The sequence below is a fragment of the Tursiops truncatus genome, chromosome 8 (assembly GCF_011762595.2).
Source record: "Tursiops truncatus isolate mTurTru1 chromosome 8, mTurTru1.mat.Y, whole genome shotgun sequence".
NCBI classification, from domain to species: domain Eukaryota; kingdom Metazoa; phylum Chordata; class Mammalia; order Artiodactyla; family Delphinidae; genus Tursiops; species Tursiops truncatus.
Window position 1 is genome coordinate 58566418 of NC_047041.1, and position 24847 is coordinate 58591264.

At 43.9% G+C, this 24847-nt stretch overlaps 1 protein-coding gene across 3 annotated transcripts in view; it reads left to right on the forward strand.

The window, feature by feature from the left end:
- The window catches only part of CLPB (ClpB family mitochondrial disaggregase), a 163118-nt gene that overhangs the window by 44722 nt on the left and 93549 nt on the right, over positions 1-24847 (forward strand). For 2 of the 3 annotated variants that reach the window (XM_073808531.1, XM_033862370.2), the window contains exons 4-5: positions 11493-11596; positions 17715-17804. In XM_073808531.1, coding sequence (XP_073664632.1) covers positions 11493-11596; positions 17715-17804 — 194 coding nt within the window. The remainder of the gene's footprint in view (positions 1-11492; positions 11597-17714; positions 17805-24847) is intronic. The other variant, XM_033862374.2, reaches the window with a different exon arrangement.

Sequence of the window (24847 nt, forward strand, 5' to 3'; positions counted from 1 at the left end):
TGTAAAGCAATTATACCCCAATAAAGATGTTTAAAATAAATAAATAAATAGGGGTGCCAGCTTGGTGGGTCAGGAATATACAGTAAATATGGTAGGTGTGTCTGGGTTGCAGCAAGGTATTTGGCTGTCTCTTATAATATCCACATTAATAAAATATGATGTGGCAAATAGTTTGGTCAAACTAATGGATGGTGAATGATCTGGTTCATTGTTTATATGTGAATGGATATCAGACTGGAAAGCAGACTGTACTGGTGAGCCACAGGGGTCTGTCCTATTCACTAGTCATATCACTGATTCTAGTGAGACCATTGATAAATGCCAACCAAATGGGCAGATTAAATGAAGCTTAGAGGTAGTTGATATGTTAGGTGAAAGAGTCAGGGATGTGAAAAAAGAACTCCGTGGGCTAGAGCAATGGTTAAATCTGTGGTGATAAAAATTAATAGGGACAAGTGTTTCAGTCTACAGTTAAAACCAAAAACCAACTGTAAAATCCTAGGAGACCCACTTTAGCAATACTAGCAAGTAAAGCCCAGGAGCTGACTGAAAACTCAATGTGTGCATCAACAGTGCAGTGTTAAGGCCTTAGAAGTGAATTGATTCAACGAATATTTACTGGCCCGTACTGCGGCCTGTGTGCAAGGGAACAGATGGCCAGGCACAGTCCTTACTTTAGGGAGCACAGTCTAGTTGTGTGTGGCAGAGTGGTGAGGAACAAGAGCTCTGGAAAGAGGGCCTGAGTTTAAAACCTAGCTCTACCTCTGAACAGCTGTTTCCTCATCTGCAAAGTAGGAACAACGATAGCATCTGCCTCAGCATAGGGTGGTTGCGAAGATTAACATGCATGTAAGACTGCTTACTGCAATGCCTAGTGCATAGTACGTCTAGGAGATGTACCAGCCTCAACATGCTCTTACGGATCATTTGCCTGGAGAGAGCCTAGTCTAGCTTATACTGTGGAAAGAATCCCTAATAACCAGGGCTTGACCACACTGCCCCATCGGTTTGGCGACTGTGTGTTATGAACCACAGATTGAAAGATATGGAAGTGTATTTAGAACTAGGCTAAGTATATGAAATTGGGATTGTCCTGGAAATCCTGTGATGGGTAATCTCGATTCCTTGGCCCTCTGCTTAACGTGCCATGTCTTCCTTAAGCCTTGCCCAAATTATCTCACCTGGTCTGAGCCCTCTACTGATTTTGACCCTTGTCCCTCTGAATCAGACTCCCTCTTATCCCAGCTAGCTGTTATGACCATCTGAAAATATCACTGTCCCTGGTACATAGTTAGGGCCCAGCGACTATGGGATATTATGACAGACTAATGGATGGTCAGATGGGTGAGAACCAGTGTGGTTTAGGGGAGTGTGCACTGGGTTTGGCCCCAGACAGACACATGGATTTGAATCGTGATTCCTGTGCTTATTTAATGTGTATACTTGGATAACTCATGTTATCTCGCTGAGCCTCAGTTTATTCATTTGTAAAATTGACTAGTACCTCATTGCAAGCGGTTATAAGGATCTGGAATAGTAAATGTAAAGTGCTCAACCCACCGTGGCTGCTTTATTATGATTATTGATCTTTACCTTTTGAGGGAAGTAAACAAAATAACATCCTCATTCGAGGAAACGGGGGCACATTTTCTACACAGGTACCTTCCTTGCTTCCTCCCTAATCTTTAGTTTGTTTCCCAAGGAAGCTGGCTTTAAAAAGAAAACTGCACCCCACCCCCCAAAAAAGAAAAGAAAACTGCCTTCCCATCCTGCCCCCCACCAAGCTCATGCCTCTACACCACAGGACCTCTAGATTCAACACAGGCCAGTTCCTTTGGTCGGGCCTCCCTGCTTTCCTGACCGCCTGTAGACCAACCAGTAGACTGAATGATCCATAGCTCATTTGACTTTCCAGCAAACCTCCTGACCTGTGACCTCTTTGCTTTCTCCCCTCATCGAGGTGTGCTCTGGGTTGAGAATAGGTCAACTCTTTGTCTTTTCCTTGGGACACAGTGACCCTATGCTTGCATGTGGGGGGTAGAGGGGCGGAGGAGTCGGAGGAGCTTCTTCTGAAGCTCCACATTGTGTGGGGACGACCTGGAGCTGGGATCACTGCCCTTCTTGCTTCACCAACTCCAGCTGCTCGCCAGCCGCCTTTGACACGCGCCTCGCCCAGCTTAGGCCTCAGCTCACACCACAGGTTTCCTCCCTCTTTCCTAAACAATGTGATGATCCAAAGCCCCTCCAGCCACTGAGAGCAGAAAGCCAATTGATGTAACTGTCCTCCTGTGCATTGTGACGCCCCACTGTCCTGAAAGCAGGAGCTCATCAAGGTCCACGTGAGCCAACTTCCTACGTGTGCTCCCACATCTAATCTAATTACAAACCTGATCGGAAAGTTAAAACTCGCCTGGTGGGGGCTGTTGCTCCAAAGGGAGTTCTGTGAGTCCCAGGAGCTGCTTCTTAGGGACCACCCTCCCGTTCTTTTCCTCAGCTTTGTTTGGGAACTGCCTAGTGGAGGGCAGGAAGGGCCTAGTGCTCAGGAGAGGAAGATGGAAGTTTTCCACAGCTAAGCTGCCTGCAGCCCAGTTCGGACCCTCAGGTTGGGGAAGGCTGGGCAGGGCTGAGACAGTTGCGTTCCACCTTTCTCCCCCATCTCTCACCAAATAAAATAATTATTTCATTTATTCATTCTTCATTTTTTCGTGCAGTCATTCAGAAATCATCTGTTGACCACTTATTGTGATCCAGGCACTGGGCAAGGAGCTGTGAAAGAAGGTTGAGACATGGCTCTTGCCCCGTGATCTACTGGGAAAGGCAAGTAAAAGTAGACAGGCAATAACGACATAACATGGTGAGGGCCACCTTCCACAGGAGTAAGTACTGGATTCTGTGCAAAGAGGGAGGGTGTGGACCCGGGCTGGGAGTCGGAGAAGCCTCAGTTGAGTCGGTGACTATGTCACTGAGGAGCCCTAAAGGTGAATAAGCACTAACCAGTTGAACCAGTAGGGGGGGCCTGCGTGATGGCCTTTGGTGTACTTCGGGGAGTTAATTGTTTTCACTGGGTCCTTAATTCTTCAGCCCCCAAGATCACTAGATCAGCATGGGAATTAGAGTTCTGCAATTGAGAGACTCCCTGAAGGAATAAATTTTTAGAACAGATGGTCAAGTTCAATTAATGAATAATAGTAGGTGGCAGGGAATCAACCCCTTTTTAAAAATCATCTATTCATGTTGCTGCACGTGTATCCAGCCTGTTGCTTCTGACTGCTGCATCATGTTTCATAGCATGTGTCTACTACATTTAACTTACCTGTTCCCCCAGTGATGGACACTTGATTGCCTCAACTCCCCACTGCCACAAAATATGTGGTGAACATCTCCCATGTTGCCCTCTATAGACCTGTGTAAGAATCTCTCTGAGATACATATCCCCACGAGCAAAGTGCTGGGTCATAGGGTAAGGTACTTTAACATGACAAATATTACAAGATTGGCTTCCAGAATGGCTGCTCCAGTCTGTCCCCTAGCAGTGCATGAAGAATCTGAGATCCGCATGTCTTCACCAACACTGGGCATTTTTCAGCGTTCTCACTTTTTGCCAGTGTGTTAACTTGAAGTTCTATCTCATTTTTTTAAATTAATTAATTAATTTACAGTAAGTCCTTGTTGGTTATCTCTTTTAGATATAGCAGTGTGTACATGTCAGTCCCAAATTCCCAATAAAATGCTATCTCATTTTTAAAAATTTTCCTTTCTCTAATCACACACAAGCTTGAGGATCTCTTCATATACTTAATCATCTTGTTTGTTTGTTTTTTTCCTCCTCTGGGCATTGACTGTTCATATCCTTGCCTCATTTTTCTGTTGGGCTTCCTGATCCTAGCCTTGTTGCTAAAACTTGAGTTGAGGCAAAGTGCTTCTACAGACTGTTAGCTACCTGGGAGTCAACACAGGGAAGTGAGAGGCCATGTAGCAGAGTGATAAGGACATGGGCTTGGTAGCCAGACTGCCCTGGTTTGAATCCCACCTCTGCTCCTTACAGCTGAGTGACCTTGGACAAGTTACTTATCCCTCAGTTTCTGTTTAACCTCCTTCATAGGGTTATTGTGAAGATTAGATGTTAGTATATATAAAGTATTTAAAATAGTGCCTAGCATGTAGGAGGTATATACAAATGCTAACTCTTATTATTAGACTGCTATCTTCCTCCTACTTAGCCCTACTGTACCCTTGAGAAAATAGATACTTGTATCAGCAGGCAGTAAAATAAGCAGAAAGAAAACAGCTCTCAGCCTAGGCTCAGAGCTCACCACTCCTACTCACATGTGTAACTCTTACCAAGGTCTCGGGCTCTGGACCTGCATTCTGCTCCCTATCTAAGGCCAATCTTTAAGACCTGACCATTTCTGATTAGCCAGATTTCCAGGCCTGCAGTGCCCCCCATCCCTGGCCTGGCTAGCTCGGCCCTATTGCTGCTTCTCTGCCAGCCTGTCAGCTGGATACTATCCCTCACAACCTTCACCTTCAGTATTCACAAAGCCCGGTCTTTTTGGTGAGTCAGCTCACTTGGGCAGAGATAAGACCAGAGTAGATTCTGATGGACACACAGGAAGGCAAGTACTGCTACCAGAGCCAAGTCACTAAAGGCCAACTCTAAACCCCCATCCTCCTGGGCTGTAGACATTCTCTGACTCTCCAGATTAGTATTGGAAGTAGGGTATCTGGAGATTATCTCTAGCCTTTGAGGTTGATACTGACATTGGTAGGCATATCTTTCCACAGACCACCAGAGGCCAAGTCCTGAGGTGGCTGGGAGAATTGCTGATGTTTGTAAGCCTTTGTCCGGTGAGAACCTCTGGAGTAGTCAGCATAGTTCCTTTGAGTGTGTTATAGAAAAACATAAGTGAGTGGGATGGTGTACTCTGTCCCCTTTAACCCAGCTATTAAGACCATGAAGGCCTAGTCCATACACTTCACTGCCCATTTAGCACCAGCTACTCCAATTTAAGATAGTGATACCTAAACCCAAACCTCCCAAGTGACAGCCAGTATGCCAATGCCAGAACAGAGGGGCGGCTCTAGTTTTCCTTTGGTGGATCACCTCGGATAGCAGTACCTGCCTCCCTTTGTGCCGTCAGATCCTGTAGTCCCCTTGTCAGCCAGGTGGGCCAACTCACCATCTTGTGTACGTAACCTTCTCCCAGATACAGTTCTGAATTGGGGGATTTGTTTCTGCTTCAGCAAAAAATGTCAAAGAGGCAGAAATCTCTTCATTTGCGAAGTCTCCTCACTGCTGCCCCTGGTGTCTGCTTCTTTTGCCTTGTCTTGACCTCTGATACCAGTGTGTTTCTTCGTTTCTGGTTGCTTACTTGTTTTGTGGTCTGCTGTTTCCCTCTGCCTCTAGTCCTTGACATCTGACCTGGCTTTTTACTCTCTGCCTCACGTCTCTGCTGCCTGGTCTCTGGCCCTTGGCTCTGTTTTGACTATGAACTTCTTGACACTCCCTGGGCCTGGCCTGCTGCTAAGCCTGTTCTCATGAGCCTTGCCTTAGCTTTCTCTTACCTGGCTAGCCTCCTACTCTGTTTCTACCCTCCTACATCCCATTGGTCCACGAAGTTCTTTTCATCATCAGAGCTAACCATAGTCATGTAGTCCTTTAGCCTGATCTGGGCTGGCTTCTCCAAAAAGGGCCTGATCCCTGTGGAACTCTGGGTTAGATGCTTTTTAAGTATGAGATAGCTCTTGGGCAAAAAAAGCTTACTAGCTATCTGGTAAGGTGTTTGGTGCCACTCGGCCTGAGCAGCCACAGTTCCTTTAGTCCTAGGTATACCCCACAGTGGGGCTGCTGCCTTTTGAGTTAATTAAAAGTGAAAGGAGTCTTCTCCAGGATTGCAGAATGAGTCACTAGCTTGGATGCTCACCCTCTTTGTCCTCCAAGTTTGTGAAGTGAATTGCCCATTCCTTTTGATTGGGTTAGCAGCCCCAGGGCTTAGCCTAGTCACTTTCCTCTCCCCATCCTGCCAGACCACTGTCTGCCCTTTGGGGCGAAGGGCAGCATACTTGGTTGCTTGGACACGTCTTGCAGCCTGCAAATTGGACAGATGGAATCAATACTCAGGAACCTGGAGAGGCCCAGGTAGCACAGTTAGTGACACTAGCTGCCTGGAGGGACAGCTTGCCATGGGAGGGGGTGTGATTGAATGGTGATTGGACACAGCAGCTGAGGATTAACCAAATTATGTCCCTTTGAGTTTAGATCGACAAACCCTTCTCACTTAGATTTTAAAACAAGCCAACTTGTGCAGAATATAGAAGAGCTGCCTTATTTTTTTAACATCTTTATTGGAGTATAATTGCTTTACAATGGTGTGTTAGTTTCTGCTGTATCACAAAGTGAATCAGCTTTACGTATACATATATCCCCATATCCCCTCCCTCTTGCGTCTCCCTCCCACCCTCCCTATCCCACCCCTCTAGGTGGTCACAAAGCACTGAGCTGATCTCCCTGTGCCATGCAGCTGCTTCCCACTAGCTATCTATTTTACATTTGGTAGTGTATATATGTCCATGCCACTCTCTCACTTCGTCCCAGCTTACCCTTCCCCCTCCCCGTGTCCTCAAGTCCATTCTCTATGTCTGCGTCTTTATTCCTGTCCTGCCCCTAGGTTCTTCAGAACCTTTTTTTTTTTTTTTAGATTCCATATGTATGTGTTAGCATACAGTATTTGTTTTTCTCTTTCTGACTTACTTCACTCTGTATGACAGACTCTAGGTCCATCCACCTCACTACAAATAACTCAATTTCATTTCTTTTTATGGCTGAGTAATATTCCATTGTATATATGTGCCACATCTTCTTTATCCATTCATCTGTCAATGGACTTTTAGGTTGCTTCCATGTCCTGGCTATTGTAAATAGTGCTGCAATGAACATTTTGGTACATGACTAGAAGAGCTGCCTTTTTTTTTTTTTTTTTTTTTTTTTTGCGGTACGCGGGCCTCTCACTGTTGTGGCCTCTCCCGTTGCGGAGCACAGGCTCCGAACATGCAGGCTCAGTGGCCACGGCTCACAGGCCCAGCCGCTCCACGGCATGTGGGATCTTCCCAGACCAGGGCACGAACCCACGTCCCCTGCATCGGCAGGCGGACTCTCAACCACTGCGCCACCAGGGAAGCCCAAGAGCTGCCTTCTTAACACAGGGCTATGCCAGCATGAGTCCTGGGGGTGATTAGGTATATATCTAGAGCCCACTTCAGCCCAGATTTGTGTTATTATCACTAAGATTATATGGACACAGAGAAGAGAGCTCATATTTGTGGATCTCCTTTGATGTGCCAGGCACTGTGGTTTTACATACTTATAACCTACAAGGGAGGCATCATTATCTGTTATTCCAGTAAGGAAATGGAGTCCCAGAGGTATAGTAACTTGTCCAAGATCACAGTCAGTAAATGATAGAGCTTTGATTTGAACCCACGTCTCCCTATACTTGTTATAAAATTTCATGCTGTCTTCCCAATTTGTGTCTTAGTTCAAACTTCTCTTGACTTTCCCACAGCCCAGCTATGGGGTCAGGTACATAGTAATGATAACTAATGTTCTTTGAGCACTTATTATATGTCAGGCACTGTACAAGCACATTACATACACTAACAGAGTCATATGAGCTAGATACTCCTCCTTTTTTTTTTTTTTTAATTTGGGGGTGCTGCATACCATAACCTTCTTTAGGAGTATCACAGTACTCATTAGCATTTATGTATGTATGTATGTATTTATTTACTTGGGCAGGCTGCGTTGGGTCTCCGTTGCTGCGCACGGGCTTTCTCTCGTTGCAGCAAGTGGGGGCTACCCTTTGTTGCGGCATGTGGTCTTCTCATTGCAGTGGCTTCTCTTGTTACGGAGCACAGGCTCCAGCCGTGCGGGCTTCAGTAGTTGTGGCTTGCAGGCTCCAGAGCACGGGCTCAGTAGTTGTGGTGCACGGGCCCAGTTGCTCCATGGCATGTGGGATCTTCCTGGACCAGGGCTTGAACCCGTGTCCCCTACACTGGCAGGCGGGTTCTCAACCACTGCGCCACCAGGGAAATCTGAGCTACATACTCTTAATATCCCTGATAATTATGATTGCAAAATGATTTTCTAATTTCATCATTTGTTCTACATTTATTATTTGTCATTCTACAATAAAGAAGAGCTTTCCCGTCTCTCCCATTGACTTATTCATTTATTTTCAATACGGACTCTTGGAATCTTAGTGTACCCAATGGGTGATAATCCATTAATGTCTTTATTCATGTTGATGTTCATATTGTCTCCGATTTTAAAGCCAGCGTTCTTAACCTCTGTACCATACTACATCCCTTTCTATCAGATATTTTTCTCACTGCCTGCAGGTAGTTGCCCATCTCTAACAGCCTTTTTGAACCCTCTTTTAATCTTCTGGCAAGCAGGAAGACTAATGCCAGTCTTAATCCAAATTATGTGTAAACTATGAGCAAATAGTCTCCAAGTGAAAACCTGACAGACTCTGCTGTGAGTTAAATATCTGAGTTTTAGACATTGATTTTAGGTGCTTAGAGACCCTTCTTATTTCTCTTTGGGATCATAATTCATATCCTAGATAAATTACCTGTAAAAGGTAATTCTTAAGATCCTTTTAGGTAAGGGGAATAGGCACAGGAGGCTCACTTGACCATGTTAGATCAGATGTAGAAGAACCCCATCTATGTGGGAGATAGATTCTGGTTCTTTGACTTACCTATGAGGACTGTGTGTTTGTGTGCATGGGAGTTATTGAAATTCATTCATCCGTTCAGCAAATAATAGGGCAGGTCCTGTGCCTGTTGAAGGTTATGAAACTCAAACCAGTTGATACAGGGAAAACCAGCAATACTGCTGGCTACAGATATTGAAAAACTAACAAAGGAGAGAAACTAAAATTGTAGGTTGGCTTTTTAATATTTATGATAGAGTGATTTTTAAATTTTTATTTATTTTTGGCTGGGCCACAAGGCTTCCAGAATCTTAGTTCCCCAGCCAGGGATTGAACCCGGGCCCTGACAGTGAAAGTGCCAAGTCCTAACCACTGGACCACCAGCGAATTCCCTAGAGTAATTTTTTTTAATGCTTGCCATTTATGCCTTCAAAAGTATTAATAGTTCTGAAGGCCAGTGAGCAAAAGATGAACATGCTAAGAGAAAAATAGGCAAAGGACATTATGCCTGAAAATAAAAACAAAATTGATAATTGTGATTCATGAAAAAGGAAACACAACTGATTGCTAAACATTTTTTTTAAGTCCAGCCTCACTAGTAATCAAGGAAATGCAAGTTGAAACAGCAGTGTGATTCCATTTTCTGTGTCCAGATTAACACATAATGAAAAAGCTTTGGTGAAAGAAAGGCACAGCGGTTGCTCTCATCCTTCTTCCTTTGATAGTAAAAATAAAAATCGGTACAATCTTTCTGAAAGGTAATTTAGTAACATTTATCAAAATCCTTAAAAATGCTTATACTTTTGATCTAGAAATTCATCTGTTAGGAATTTATGCAAAGGAAATAGAGATTGTTATTGAAATATTAAGAATAATCTAATTGTTTTACCATTGGGGATTAGCTAAATATAGACTAGCCTTTTAGTAGAATACTGTGCAGTCATTAAAAACAATGTGATAGACAGATATTTAAGACATGGAAGGGGGGTGAGGTATGTGTGTGTTTAGGGAGAGTTTATATATGATCCAATTTTTGGTAAATAAAAATGTGCATACATTGAAAAAAATGGAAAGATGTTATATATTCTAAAACTTTTTTCTTTTTGATTAGCTATATCTTCTGAGTTTTTTTTATAGTGAACACGAACCTTTTTTTATTAGGGAAAAAAAAGGAAAGTATTAGCAGGAACATTACATGATAGAAGGGAAGCTAACATATATGGAGTATTCCTGGGTCAGGCACTGTACTTGGTGCTATATAAATTCACCTAATTTAACCTCACTGTGGAGGCTCCTGCCTCTTGTCCTACTCCCTCCAGTTCATTCTCACACAGCTATAGGAGTGATTCTTCTAATAGCAAAGATTTGGAAGGAAACACACCAAACTATAAATAGTGGTTAGTCTTAGAATTTAGATTAAGGAGATGGCTATAAGGGAAGACTTTCATTTTTCAATTTAATATTTCTATATGATTTGTATTTTTTTAATGTATATATCTTGAAGTGGGGAGGAAAAGCATGTGTTGCCACGTCACTTCCCTTTTAATCCCTTCAGTGGCTTATCTCATTCCCCACTTTTCTTCCTCTTACACCCTCTACTCCAATTCTACCTTTTTTTTTTTTTTTAATTTTATTTTTTTTGGCTGCATTGGGTCTTCGTTGCTGCGCGTGGGCTTTCTCTAGTTGCGGCGAGCAGGGAGCTACTCTCCTTTGTTTTTTGGGTTTTTTTTTTTTTTTTGCGGTACGCGGGCCTCTCACCACTGTGGCTTCTCCCGTCATGGAGCACAGGCTCCAGACGCGTGGGCTCAGCAGCCACTGCTCGCGGGCCCAGCTGCTCCGGCATGTGGGATCCTCCCAGACCGGGGCATGAACCCGCGCCCCCTGCATTGGCAGGCGGACTCCTATCCACTGTGCCACCAGGGAATTCCGTGGGGGCTACTCTTTATTGCAGTGCGCGGGCTTCTTATTGCAGTGGCTTCTCTTGTTGCAGAGCACAGGCTCTGGGCGCTCGGGCTCAGTAGTTGTGGCTCACGGGCTCTAGAGCACAGGCTCAGTAGTTTTGGCGCATGGGCTTAGTTGCTCCGTGGAATGTGGGATCTTCCTGGACCAGGGATGGAACCTGTGTCCCCTGCATCAGCAGGTGGATTCTTAACCACTGCACCACCAGGGAAATCCCCAATTCTGCTTTCTTCAGGTGAAGCTTCGTGCTCTTTTGCCTCCGATTTGTAAATGCATTGGGTCCTCCCACTTCACCAACCCAGATCTGGCTTCTCAGCCTTCCAAGTCTTTAACACCTTAAATACCACATCCTCTGGGAGGCCTTTCTTGATCCTCTCCCTTAGTTTCCCACCATACATGGTACTTCTCCCATCGTAGCCTTTATCACACTTCGCTGTAATTTTATGCTAATTTGTTGTCCTTCCCAGAAGAGACTGTAAGCTCCTTGAGGGCATGGACACTAGCACCTAGAACAGTGACTAGAACATAGTAAGCATTTGATAAGTAATTGATGAATAAACACTTCGTATTTTATTGTCTTGGACACTGAGCCTTAGAGAGGCGTTAGATAACGTGTCCAGAGCCTCTCAGCCAGTAAAGTTTCAGAGCCAACTTTCCTACCCTTGTCTTTGATGCTCGTAAAGTTCATGTTCTCTCCACTGTACCACTCACATGAGCAGAGGCAGATCCAGTCCCCAAACATGCCTCAGAATCTGAGTGTCTACTTCCTCAGCCTTTCCTGTTTTTGACACTTGGTGTCTTTTTGATTTCTTCCAGTGTGGTGCAGGTCCTGCTTGCAGCTGGTGCTGACCCAAACCTCGGGGATGATTTCAGCAGTGTTTACAAGACTGCCAAGGAGCAGGGAATCCATTCTTTAGAAGGTAAGTGTGGGCTACCCTGCTGTTCTGAGATCTCTCCTCCCTGTGGCTTCCAGGCAGCCGTGCTCTGTGCCAACTCTACCAGCAACTCAGGGTGAGAGCCTGCAAGTCCCTCATCCTCTAGGAACTCATAGAGAGCGCAGAAGGCTTGGAACAGATGCCCTTCACAGTCCCCTCTGGCTCTATAATTTATGTCACTTCAAGTCTTGGGGAATAAAATAGAGGCCCAATTTCATAACCGGGGTGGAGGGGTAGAAGAACCTTTTAACTGGTGTTCTCCCAAAAGTGCCTCAATCTGTGGAGTCTCAGATGAGTGGACAGTGGAGCAGGTTTCCATAAAATAATTAAGGCAACTGTGTGGAATGTGGATTTATTCTTCCTCTACTTTCTTCAGACTTACCCTGTCCCAGCCCTGCCCCAGAACTAGAAAGCAGCCTCACTGGTTTCCTCAGCCTCAGAAGTCCCTCAACTGTTTTTTTCCCCTCTTCTGTGTGAAATACAATCCTCTCTCTGGACTGGCCCCTCAACTTACTGAATGACCCAGGACAAAGAGTGGACCTTGTCTGTGCTTGTAAAATGGGGTGGTCATCAGTGCCTCCCTGGGGTGTTGTGTGCGTGGTTGCTTGGACTTCTCAGAGGAAGGAGGCGGTGTGCACCTACCAGGGCTTGGTCACGTGTCCGTTGAAGGGTACCTGGGCAAGTTAGTCCGTTATTGCCTCTGGTGAGTTTTTCAAAAGTAGGGTTGAGAAGAGGGTAGGTTGCTTTGACTGCAGACAGAGATGAATATTTTACGTTTGAGCTTTGCTTGTCCAGATTGGCTCTGCTGCCCGCCCATTATCCTGGATTACTCACAGAGGCTGAGATTCCCCTCCCTTTCCAGCAGCAGGGCAGATGAGCAGTGGCTACTTTAGGGTTGGCAGTAATGCCAGGAGGACAGACAGCCTTGCTGATTGCCTAAAGGTCAGAACATTGACCTGAGGGAAGGTTCAGCAGAGGGAAGCAGTGTGCTCAGCCCTCAGAGCTGTCAGCAAGGCTACCAGACTGACGTGGGTGTGGTAGCCTAGGGCAGAGGTGTCATTGCTGCCCCAGCAAGGTTTCTCAAATCAGCAGCCTGAGAGAAATGTCAAGAGCATCAGAGCATTGCTACCCAGTTGCAGTGTGAAGTTGCCCTCCCCCTGCCTCTCCACCTCTCTGAACCTGCTCCTTTTATCAAGCTCGCTTGCTGTGACTAGATCCTCCATGGAACTTTTGCTGCAACCTGCCCTCAGCTGCTCTTTTGAATGTTCTCTAAATCTTGGCCCTTTATGTGGTTATTTGAACTCTGATCTGCTCATATGTCTTTTCTTTCCTCGTCAGCTGACAGTTCCATGTTCAGGCCTTGACCTATGCCTCCTTGGATTCCCCACTGAGCTGGGGGAATCATGTTCACTTTGTTTCCAACAGAGGAGAATTTCATGAGTACCAAACTTGCCCTATATTTGCAGCCTGATGTGTGGGGACTCACCTTATAGGCTGTCCTCTCCTCACTAAGACATAGCATTGCCACCCTCAGCTCTGTCTTCTGTTCAGGTGCTCTCACCAAAAAGCAAGGAGGAGCATTTGCTGAGAGGGCAGGGCCAGGTAGAAGGGAAGGGATTATTTGAGTGCCTTCTTATCTGTTCTTGGGATCCCAACAGGGTCCAGTAAGCATTTTTGATTTCACAGAATCTCAGAACTGTGAAGCCGTCTAATCCAACCTCTGCTGTCACACCAGTCCCCACCCGTGCCTTTCACGTTTTGTACCTTTGTGTTCTAATAGTTCAGCTTTCCAGGTTGATCCTCATATTCCACATTCTAGATCAGTGGTCAGCAAACTTCTTCTGGAAAGTGCCAGATAGTAAACATTTTAAGCCTTGTGGGCCAGTTGGTCTTAGCTGTGACTACTCAGCTTGGCCACTGTAGCGCAGAACACAATACACAAATGAGAGTGTGTGGATGTGTTCCAGTAAAACTTTATTTACAAATATTGGCAGCAGGCTGGATTTCGCCCATAGGCTGTAGTTTGCCAACCATGTTTTAGATATTTCCTTTTTTCTTTCTTTCCTTCCTTTCTTCTTCCCTCCCTCCCTCCCTTCCTCCCTCCTTCCCTCCCTTCCTTGCTTCCTTTCCATTTCTTTGCCTGTTTTCATCAACCTCCTCTGAATTTTTTTTAGCTTTTGCTAGCCAGCCTATATTCTAGGTAGGTAGACAACAAAAATATTGGAATAGGCTAGCGTATCTCTCATGAAATAAAGATAAAAATATTAACTATCTCTTCTTATTTTATATGATCTGCAAAGTTAGCAAATAGGCTTTCTATGGATTCAGTTACTTATTCAGCAACCATTTTACAAAATTTTATTGATCACATTCCTATCTAGCAGGCATTGATCTAGGTACTGGTGAGTTAGACAAGATCCCTGCCATCATGTACTTCATGTGCTAGTCGTTGATTAAAATGTTTACAGGACTCTATTAAGTACAGAGCCCTGGAGCTCATGATCAGGACAATTTAGAAGTATTACTCAACAGTCACAGCTGTAGATCCACCAAACTTCATTCTTTTCTAGCCTCCATTTCTTCATCCTGTCCACAAAATTTTAAGAGATTTTCTCTGATTTATTGCTGAAATAAAAACATGTTTAACATTTGTCTTAATTTGTTGCTCAGTAATCCTTTCCCAAAAGGATATTAGGTTATTCTGGCGTGGTTTTGTCTTATCCTTAGCGAACCCATACTGGTACCCGGTAATCACCTAAGTGTTTCAGAACCATTAAAAATAAATTCTAGATTGAAATAATAAATTTTATCAACAATCATTGATAAACTCACTGCTCTGTGGCTTGTGAGATCTAACTCTCTCTGTAGCTTTTTCTCTTTTTTGAATTTCAGACTACCTTTGCCGGCCACAGTTTTCTGGCAGCTCAGCCAATTTTCCCTGATGTATCAGTGTGGATGTACTCTGCTCTCTGACTTCATACGCTCTGCTTTCTGACTCCGGGCCTGGAGAGTGACAGTTCTTTAAAATCGTCTCAGGGTTCTCCTCTCCTTACCAGTCTAAGCCTTTAACTCCTTCTTAAACATATTTTTCTTTCCTTTTTCCATTTAAAGATACCTCGTTCATTTATCCATTCAACCAGTATTTATTGATGGCCCACTGTATGCAAGTCACTGTACCCAGCTCAGGGTCATTCTCACTGCTGAAGTAGACAGAAACAAAAGAATCCTGTGGTTCTTTTTTTCTTTGGATTGGACTGACTTTTTCATGGGAAGCTACCTGACTTGGGGATGTGTGAGGAGGTTAAGTAGAAGACGAGGTACAAGCCCCTTGTCCAGAGTGTGTCTAGGCAAATTCACAGGAAAGTCACAAGCTCAGCAAAGTTCTTCAAAACACAAGCAAAGCATAAAGTCAGTGCCAAAGTCCATCAAGTTCACTAAATTTCTAATAGATATTTCTGTGGGGTTCAGCCTGTGCTCAGTACTGAAGGGAAGAGTGAGTTGTAGTTTGTGACTTTGGCAAGACCTCCCTAAACCCCCATAATATATCCCTTGTCTACCTTATCAGTATTATGTGAAGATGAAGAGATAAAGTATGTGATGTGTGAATTGTAGAGTACTCTACGGTTGTAATTGCTTATTAGTTTTGTTTATTTATAATTGAGCATGCACTTACTGAGTGTCAGGCACTCTGCCAGATGCTGGGAATAAATAAAAATGGATATATATGATCTAGCCCCTCAATATATATGATCTGCTCCCAGTCGAGTAAGAAGACAGACCTGTGAACAGGCACCACAGTGCAGAATGATAAATGCAAAGGTTGATAGATGTACAAAGGATATAGGTAGCACTGGTATAGGTAGTGATGCCCTCTATCTGAAGGCAGACTGATATCTGGGAAGTGTCACAGGGTAAGTGACTTTGAACTGGGTCTTAAGGATGTGTCAGAGACTGCCAGGCAGACTAAGAGGGGTGGACTTTCCAGGTAGAAGGGATAACACGTGCAGAGACATGGGATAGGTGACAGCCACTGGAATCATCTGCCACAGTACTGAGAATAGCAAGAAGTAAGACCAGAGAGGGAGGCAGGGTTCTATGTGGGAAGGACCCTGAAAGGCAATTCTAGGGAGCTCATAGTGTTTTCTGAAGGCCATCAAAGGATTTTAAGTAGGAGAACGCTCAGTTTACATTAGCATTTTAGACGGACCATTCTGATGGGGTGGGGATGAATTGGAGAGGAGAGATTAGCAATGTTTGGGGGATGATGGATCCCTTTGAGAATTGGATGAGAAGTCATGCTCCTCTCCCTCAAAATGCATTTCTCATTTCTGGGGATTTCTAAAAGAAATCTTTGGGAATGGAGAGAACAGGTATTAGAAAAATATTAGGAGGAGGTGGAATATTCAGTGGAATGTGGGAATTGATGGAAAAGGAGGCACCCATCTGTCACCTCGGGTTCTGCTTTCGGTGAACTGTTAGATGAGTGGGTCTGTAGTTCAAAGAAGTCTGGCAGCATTTGCTTGGTAGTTAAAGCAATGAATGTGACTGAAACTGCCTAAGGAAAAGAGTTAAAGGGAAGGGATAGGAGGACAAGTCCTTCACTCAGGGTATCAGCATTTAAGGTGTGGGGAGGAAAGAGGATCCAGGCAAGGAGACCAAAAGGTATCAGAGAAGTTTCTCTCAGAGAGGCTCTATATCCGTTCTGCCTGCTCAGAATGGGCACAGCCTAGAGAGGAAAGAAACCTCTTTGCTGAGACTTGGCTATCGGTTGCCCCATTTCTAGTGAAACCCTTCTCCTGTTTGACATTTGGCATTGCTCTAGCAAGAAGCCTGCTCAACTGGCACATTACTGTATCTTCAGCTCTTGTCAAGGTTGGTGTTTCTGGGTAGAGAGCAGGTCTGCTGGTGCAGGTGATGTAGGGATGCTTGGCCTTATTGGTCTGACTGTTCTGTCCATTCTCTCCAGTTCTCAGAATGGCATCTTCAGAGGCACAGCGGTATCCTGGAGAAAGGTCAGTCTTCAGTGCCAGGAAGTAATGGGTCCTCTAAGCTCTGTCACCAGCTGTGTGATCTTAAGCAAGTGGCTTAAGGTCCTTGAATTTAGGTTTTCTCATCTGTAACATAGGGATAACAATACCCATCTTAAAGGGTTGTTTGGATGACTAGAAATAAATACATGTAAAGCACAGTAGCATGTGATGAAGAATTTCTGTACAGAGTTGGGTCTTGGATCAGTGTAAGGCAGGAAACCTGCCTTGGAGGTACTGAGCAACTCACCACTCAAGGGGCACTGACAGAGGCTGGCTGTCCGCCCATCAGGGATTTTGTAAAGGGTCATTAGATTATATAGCCTCTAAGGTTCCTGTCAGCCATGTGATTTCTAAGGTTCTAGAAACTTTAGGCTCATCGTCAGAGCAAGTAATGTACTTAGAAGAAGTAGGATTTGAGCTGGACTTTGGAGAGTGAAGAGGAGGGGAAAAAAAAGAAAAGATTTTCTTAGCAGGGAGCACAGCTTGAGCAAGGCACTTAGAGGGGACACGTGGAGGGGAGCTTAAGAGATCACGGCTGCTTCTCTACCAACTCACTCCCTGATCTTGACCACATTCCATTCAGTGCCTTGAGCCCCACCCATGCCCACTCTAGGAGAGTTCCACTTGTGGCTGGCTGATGGGTGGTGGGCCCCAATCCTCAGGTGGAGGAGGCAGTAGATTAGACGTAACAGTAAACAAGTCACCCAGTCAGGGATGCTGCTGGCTGCTTGTAAGTAACTGTTATAAACATTGGGTGTCTGGGGCTGTCAGAAATGCAAGTGAGCCCTCTGAGCTCCTCCCACATAGACAATTAAAACAATAAAACACGGCAGAAACGTGGCCAGAGCAGGCTATAAATCAGCTTCTCTTCTCAGCTCCAAGTGGCGGCTGTATAAAGATGAGTTGTACAGAAGCTGGGTTGGCACAGGGCCCTTCTGGGGGTAGAGGGCCTGACTTTCCTGGCTGAACCTGCCAAGGCCAACCCCACCAGCCCAGTTGGCCCTCTTCCCACAGCTCCAGGGGCTGCAGGTCCTGACCTGCTCCAGCTGACTTCCCCATCTCTGTATCTTCAGATGGGGGACAGGATGATGCAAGCTGGTACATCACAAACCAGTGGACAAGTGCCCTGGAGTTCAGGAGACGGCTAGGAGTCCCCGCCAGCGGTAATGGAACTGCTCTCTATAAAATTTCTCCGTCTCCCCAGGACATGCTAAGGAGTAGTCTTACCCTAGCTCATCTGTTCACTATAAGTTAACACCTAGCACCCACTGCATGTCCAGACCTACCCAGGCAAAGCAGAGAGAATCTGCGCCCTTGGAGACAAACTCAAATGGGAGTAATAAGGCTCCCAAGGACCTACGAATCACCTAGAGAGCTTGTTAAAACACAGATTCCTGCCACACCCCGACTCCCAAGATTCTGATTCAGTATTCCTGAGGTAGGACCTGATATTTTGCATTTCTGCATTTCTAACAGGCTCCCACTCTTGAGTAGATGATCTAGGCTACTTGTGCTTGAACTGCTTTAAAAAAAACTCATCTGGACCTTCTCCTCCCTGGAAGAGACCTTTTTTATTGCCACTTTAAGTTTCATTCCTAGAGCATCTGTGTGCTTAAGCCATGGTATTATGGGTGTACAGAACACTTAGTAGCTATGACACCTGGAACAATTTTCTGTACCTGTCAGAGGCTGCATCTCCTTATTTGTAAAATAAAGGTTATTGGGAGAGTTAGGGGTAGTATATTTATCCCTAGCCTAAAACGTAGAACATAGAAGGAATTCTATTAATGTAAATTTCTGTTTTTATATCATCATCTTTGTCCTCATCATACTCTTATATAAAACTTCATTCAGAGTCTCTGTCACAGCCTTCCAAATGCTTTTCAGCGGTAGCAAACTGTTATCTGCAAAGAACCAAACATTATCTCAGAGTCCAAGGAATGGCTTGGCTATCACCTAACTGTGTGACCTTGGGCAGTTCTCTTTAGCTCTCTAAGCCTTGATTTTCTCATCTGTAGAGAATAATACTTTTTATACCATAGGTTTATTATAAAGATCAAAGTGAAGTACTTATGAAATATTTGCGAAAATACAAGGTATCATGCACATATAAGGTATCAGCAAGAATGATAATTAATAACAATAAAGATTGACGACATGACCAAGACAGTGTTTGACAAGGGTCCAGTCAGAGGTGCAGATAACAAGGACTATCAGAGCTCAGAGAAGAGAATCTCTGTCTGAAACATCAGGAAGTAAAATGATATTTGAGCCTCAAAGTATAAGGTTTTATGGAAGGGCCTGCAACTAAATGTGAATTGGGTGTGATCAGAGAAGGGGTATGTTATGTCCAAAATATTCAGGGGTGGAAAACAGAAAAAACATATTTCAGGGCAGCAACTGGTTAGGGTGAAGCATCTGTACAGCAGAAGATTCATTTTAGAGGGTAATGAGCAGTAAAGGTGCTGCTTTAAAGAGAGTAGGCTGGGGCCAAATCAAGATTCTTGGACCTTATCCTTTAGGCAGAGAGGAGTCTTGAAAGTCCTAGAGGAGAAGGTACTGCAGGAACTGATTCCTTCCAGAGTAGAGAAGCAGGGGGAAGTGGTAATAATAATAGGTAAGATGATGATGATGATGATAGCTACAGCAGCAGGTTATGTTTATTGATACTTACTGTGTGCTCACAGCAACCCTGTGATGTAGGCACTAAAGGAAACTGAGGCAGAGAGATGATGCCAAATGCCAGCAGAACTGTCTCCTGCCCTTGTAGGAACCCAGCAACCATATCAGCTTGTATGTGCCCCACACTTAGCTCAGAACCTCTGACTTGTCCGAAGTCTTGGAAGGCTTGGGGATCTGCCAGGCCAAAAGCTGTTTGGGCAAGCTATTATTTTTAATAATGTCCCTGCCTCTTCCTCATCATTGTCAGAGCCTTGTCACACCTTCAGTGCCAGTGGTTCTACATGTCATTTCTCAGCAGTGTCAGCCACTACAGAGTCACTAAGATGGACAATGCACTGTCTATCCATCAGGCCTTTTGGTCAACTTCAAGATTAAGTGTAGCAGCCAGTTAGGTTAATTGTTTCCATCCTTTTAGCCCTCCAAATCTATATATACATTTAACTAAGAGAGGGAGATAGACTAGTTGACATGTTTTATTAAAAAGAATAAATTCGATACATTTATGAAAATAAGAAAAAAGTGGGATGGGGTGTCAAAGAACTAGTCTTATGATTTTTAACTGATTTACATATTTTGTGTATAAATATTTTTTCATCAAAAGTTCCAAATCAGGGATGGGTCCCACACACCACAAAAAATATATTAGAGACATTTATATGGATAGCAGGAAGGGAGACAGAGGGCTGAAATTTTCCAGGCACCCAGTGATTGATGGGGGCTGAGGCTCCCCCTGACGCTTTATTGAGTTTCCGATGATTATCTCTCACTGAGACATTTTTTACAGATGACGGTCGAGCTGTCACAATGGACCATGGGGGAAAAAAAACCAACAATAATAACACTTTAATCTTTTTACCGCACTGCTCCCTAGTATCTCAGATTCATCTTCCCTGACGCACGCAGTTCATTATTCTGCCCCTCCCTGGATGGGAAATAAAGGAAAATAAATATATACGTAGACACACTTACCCACATACATACACACACACAGAATATATATAAGAGACCACCCCAGAACCAGAGAGGGGCAGAATTTATTGTTCTTTTTGCAAGTGTTGAGGTTTATTAGTAGAGATGCTGGGTTGGCTTGGAATTGGCTATTAATTACAGCATTTTGTATTTGTTTTTTATTGCGGGCTTTTAACATCTTAAAGAAAAGGCAGAGGAGAGGCAAGCAGGTGTAGAGATGGGGAGCACAGAGGGACCAAGTTTAGCCAACCAAGTAGCATGGCTTGCTGAGAGGCAGAGAGGTCAGACTCCTTCCTCTTGTTGCCAGCCCTGCCCAGAGGATCCCTGGACCTGAAAGAATACTGCTTTGGTTAGGATCAGGGTGGGGGCAGGGGAGTAGGAGAAGGTGAGATCAGGGTAATTATAGGACAGATCAAAGGGACTCTAGATACCTGTGAGCATGTTATTCCCCTGAGAGTTAGGAGAGATGGGAAGTAGTGGAAGTTCAAACAGACTGTTGATGGGTCTGTAGATAACAGAGTAAAAGATAACAGAACAAGTTACAGATTCTTAAGAGTTTGCCCAGCTCTTTGATTTTGATGGTGTGCAGGTGAGACATGGGCTCTGGAAAGCTCTACCTGGGTCTGTGGTCAGAGGAGGGTCCTGGGCCAGAGAGGATGCTTCTAGGGCCACAGGCAGGGCGAACAACATATTGTCTTAAGGTTCCAGGCCAGCCTTCCTGCTCTTCCATTTCTCTTTCTTGGAGTGAGAGAAGATGGACTTGGGATCCCAATGGGATGGCTGCCCTTGATGTGTCTCCAGTAGACTAAGTGCTAGCCCAGTCTTCTCTTTAATTCATCAAACCTTTCTGAGCTCCTACTACAGAAAGTGCCAGTGCTCATGCTACACTATGATAAGGTATAATAAGGTGAGCCAGGGTCCTCTTTTTAAGGAGAAACCTTCCAGTCTATGGGCAGAGAGCATGGTGTTTGTGAGAACCATTTTTAAGCGGGGTCTAACCCTCCAGCCATAGGCCAGCCTAGATGACCGTTCTCTACATGAAGGTTAAAGAGATCTATAAGACACAGTATCTGTCCTTCAAGAACCTGTTTTCTGCTTGGAGAGACAAGCGTAACATCCATTCACTAAAGAAGTATTTATGGAACACCTGCAGTGCTCAAGAGTGTATGCATGAAGCAATCTGAGAACACAAAAGACTATGTAAGAGAAAATGTTAACTAATTTGATGTGGACTAGACAGTACTAGAATGCAGAGAGGAAAGGGAGATCAGTGAAAATCAGACTTCTTGAGTTGTAAAGAATGGGTAAAACATAGATAAATAAAAGGAAGAAATAGTGAAGCCATGATATCACATAGAGAAGAGAGTAAAAGCCTTGGAGTTGAACAGACTAGCTCAGTCATTGACTACCAGTATGACCTGAAACAAGCTACATAACCTAAGTGCCAGCTGCTTCATTTAGTAAATAAGAATAATAATAATAACAGCCCTGTATGATTCTTTCAAGGAAAATAATTGTAAAGTTCCTTGCACAGTACCTGGCACATAGTAAGTGCTCAGTAAATGGAAGCCATTATTTTCTTATTACTTAAAGAGTTTTTTATATATATATATGTGTGTATTATATTAATATGTATATAAATATATTTTTTAAATATATTTTTTAATTTTTTGCTGCATTGCACGGCACGTGAGATCATAGTTCCTGAACAAGGGATCGAACCCATGCCCCCTGCAGTGGAAGCACAGAGTCTTAACCACTGTACCCCCAGTGGTTTCTGCTTGGAGAGACAAGTGTAACATCCATTCACTAAAGAACTTCACTCTTGGGAAGTCCCCCAAGAGTTATATATTTATGTAAGACTCTTCGTCCTGGGATATTAGCCTTCAGAACTCACCTGTGACCCTTCACTGAGTATGAAATGGGCTCCTTTCAGTGAGCTAGACATATTCTTCAGTATTAGTGTAAGAGGTGATTCTGGCCTTGGTTAGAGTGGCATCAAGAAGAGGAAAGGGCACAATAATAAATTTATTACCATTTATTGCATCCTTACTACATCAGGCAATGTGCTCAGTTCTTTACATTTTTTAGTGTAACAGTTTTATTGAGATTTAATTTACATACTATATAGTTTACTCATTTAAAGTGCATAATTCAGTGGTTTATAGTATATTCACAAGATTTGTGCCACCATCACCACAATCAATTTTAGAACATTTTCATCACCCTGTAAAGAAACCCCATACCCATTATCAATCATTCTCCACATCTCTCAACTCTCCCTAGCTCTAGACAACCACTAATCTACTACTTTCTGTTTCCATAGGTTTGCCCATTCTGGACACTTCATATAAATGGAATCATACAATATGTGATCTTTTGTGGCTGAATTCTTTTTGACTTAGCATGTTTTCAGGGTTCATTCAAGTTGTAGCATGTATCAATACTTCATTCCTTTTTCTTAGCTGAATAATATTCCATTGATGGCTGTACTACATTTAGTTTATCCGTTCATCAATTGAGAGTCATTTCAGTTGTTTTGACTTTTGCTATCATGAATAATGCTGCTGTGAATGTTTGTGTACAAGTTTTTGTGTGAACATAATGTTTTCAGTTTTCTTGGGTTTATATCTAGGAATAGAATTCCTGGGTCATATAGTAACTCTATGTTTAACCTTTTGAGGAACTACCAGGCTTTTCCAAAGAGGCTGCATCATTTTAAATTCCCACCAGCCATGTATGAGGGTTCCAGGTTCTCTTCATCCTCACCAACACTTATTATTGCCTGTCTTTTTCACTTTAGCCATCCTAGTGGATATGAAGTGGTATCTCATTGTGGTTTTGATTTGCATTTGATGGCTAATGATGTTGGGCATCTTTTCATGTGCTTTTAGGCCATTGTGTGTCTTCTTTGGAGAAATATCTACTCAGATTCTTTGTCCATTTTTTAATTGGATTTGCCATTGAATCTTATGAGATAGGTGATGATATCTATCTTGCAGATGAGAAAAGAGATTCTCAGCGATGTTAATTTGATCAAAGTCATACAGTGAGTTTTGCTTACCAGTCTGACTGGCTCTGACCTTTATGCTCTTCCTAATACACAGTGCTGCCTACTGAGGATTCATGGTAGGATCACCAGGGTCATCTCATGGAGGGGGGTCTCTCCAGCAGGAAGGGAGGAGTTGGAAGTCTATTTGGAGACATTAGGACCAAGTAGGAGAGCCTCTGAAAGTCAAACAGAGGAATATGGATATATTACAAGTTCCAGGACAGCAGAGGACATGTTAATTTAAAAATCACCATTTCCTAGACGCAGCCATTTCCTGTGCCCTTCACTATATCACATCATTTCAATTTTCACAACAACCCAATTCAAAGATATTAATGCTTCTATTTTACCAGTGAGCAATTTGAAGCTCAGAGGGATGAAGTAATTTTCTAGAGTCACCAGGATTAGAATCCAGGTCTTTCCAGCTCAATATTCTGAACTCTTTCCCTTCAGAGATACTTGGTAAAAGATAGATTCTTTTGATGTTATTTGCAGCATTTATAAGATCTTGAGGGCAGAGCCTGTTCATATCGCCATGGCCCAGCCCATGGAAATTACGTAACACTTTGCTGGATAAACAAGGAAAAAGGCTAGAGTATATGCTATAGAAAGACCTAATTCCAGTTGGATTTTGGCAGGGAGAGGAGGTTTGAGTGAGATATTGGATGTCTCCAGTATCCCAAGACTTGGTGTCCTGGGGGCTTTGCTCTAACTTTCTAAACATGGGCCTTGGGAAGAACATTCTGGTGCCTAGACATCCTTGGCTTCCCTAGAGCAGATCAGGCATTTGGAAGTGGGATGGGTTTGGCCAGCCTTGCATCTTTCTTGTGTTCATGACAAGATTAGAATGGGAAGGACCCTCAGAGACCAGACCCTCAGAGACTAGTCCAGTGCTGCTCAGAGTTTTCTGTGAGGAGCAACACAAAGGGCTTTTTCAGCTCTGCATTTCCAGGCCCTGCCTATTGAATCTAAATTGCTGAAACAAGGGCCCAAGAATCAACTGTTTTTTTTTTTTTCTTACAAGTTACCCATGTGATTCTGTTGCCATTAAAGTTTAAGAGCCACTGATGTGAAGAAACTCCTCTACTTTAAAAATAGGGGATCTGAGGGGCTTCCCTGGTGGCGCAGTGGTTGAGAGTCCGCCTGCCGATGCAGAGGACACGTGTTCGTGCCCCGGTCCGGGAAGATCCCACATGCTGCAGAGAGGCTGGGCCCGTGAGCCATGGCCGCTGGGCCTGCGCGTCCAGAGCCTGTGCTCCACAATGGGAGAGCCCACAACAGTGAGAGGCCTATGTACCGCAAAAAAAATAAAAAATAAAAAAATAAGGGATCTGGGACATGGAGGGATTGAGATACATATCAAGTTTAGTGAAAGCCATTTTTGAACCCAGTTCACTTTTCTTCTGGTCTATTGTTTTTGCTGTTCCCCATGCTGCTTAATTCATCAACAAAAACCACTGCCTGCGCATAGCTTTCAGGATACAGTCCAAACCCCTCTCAGGA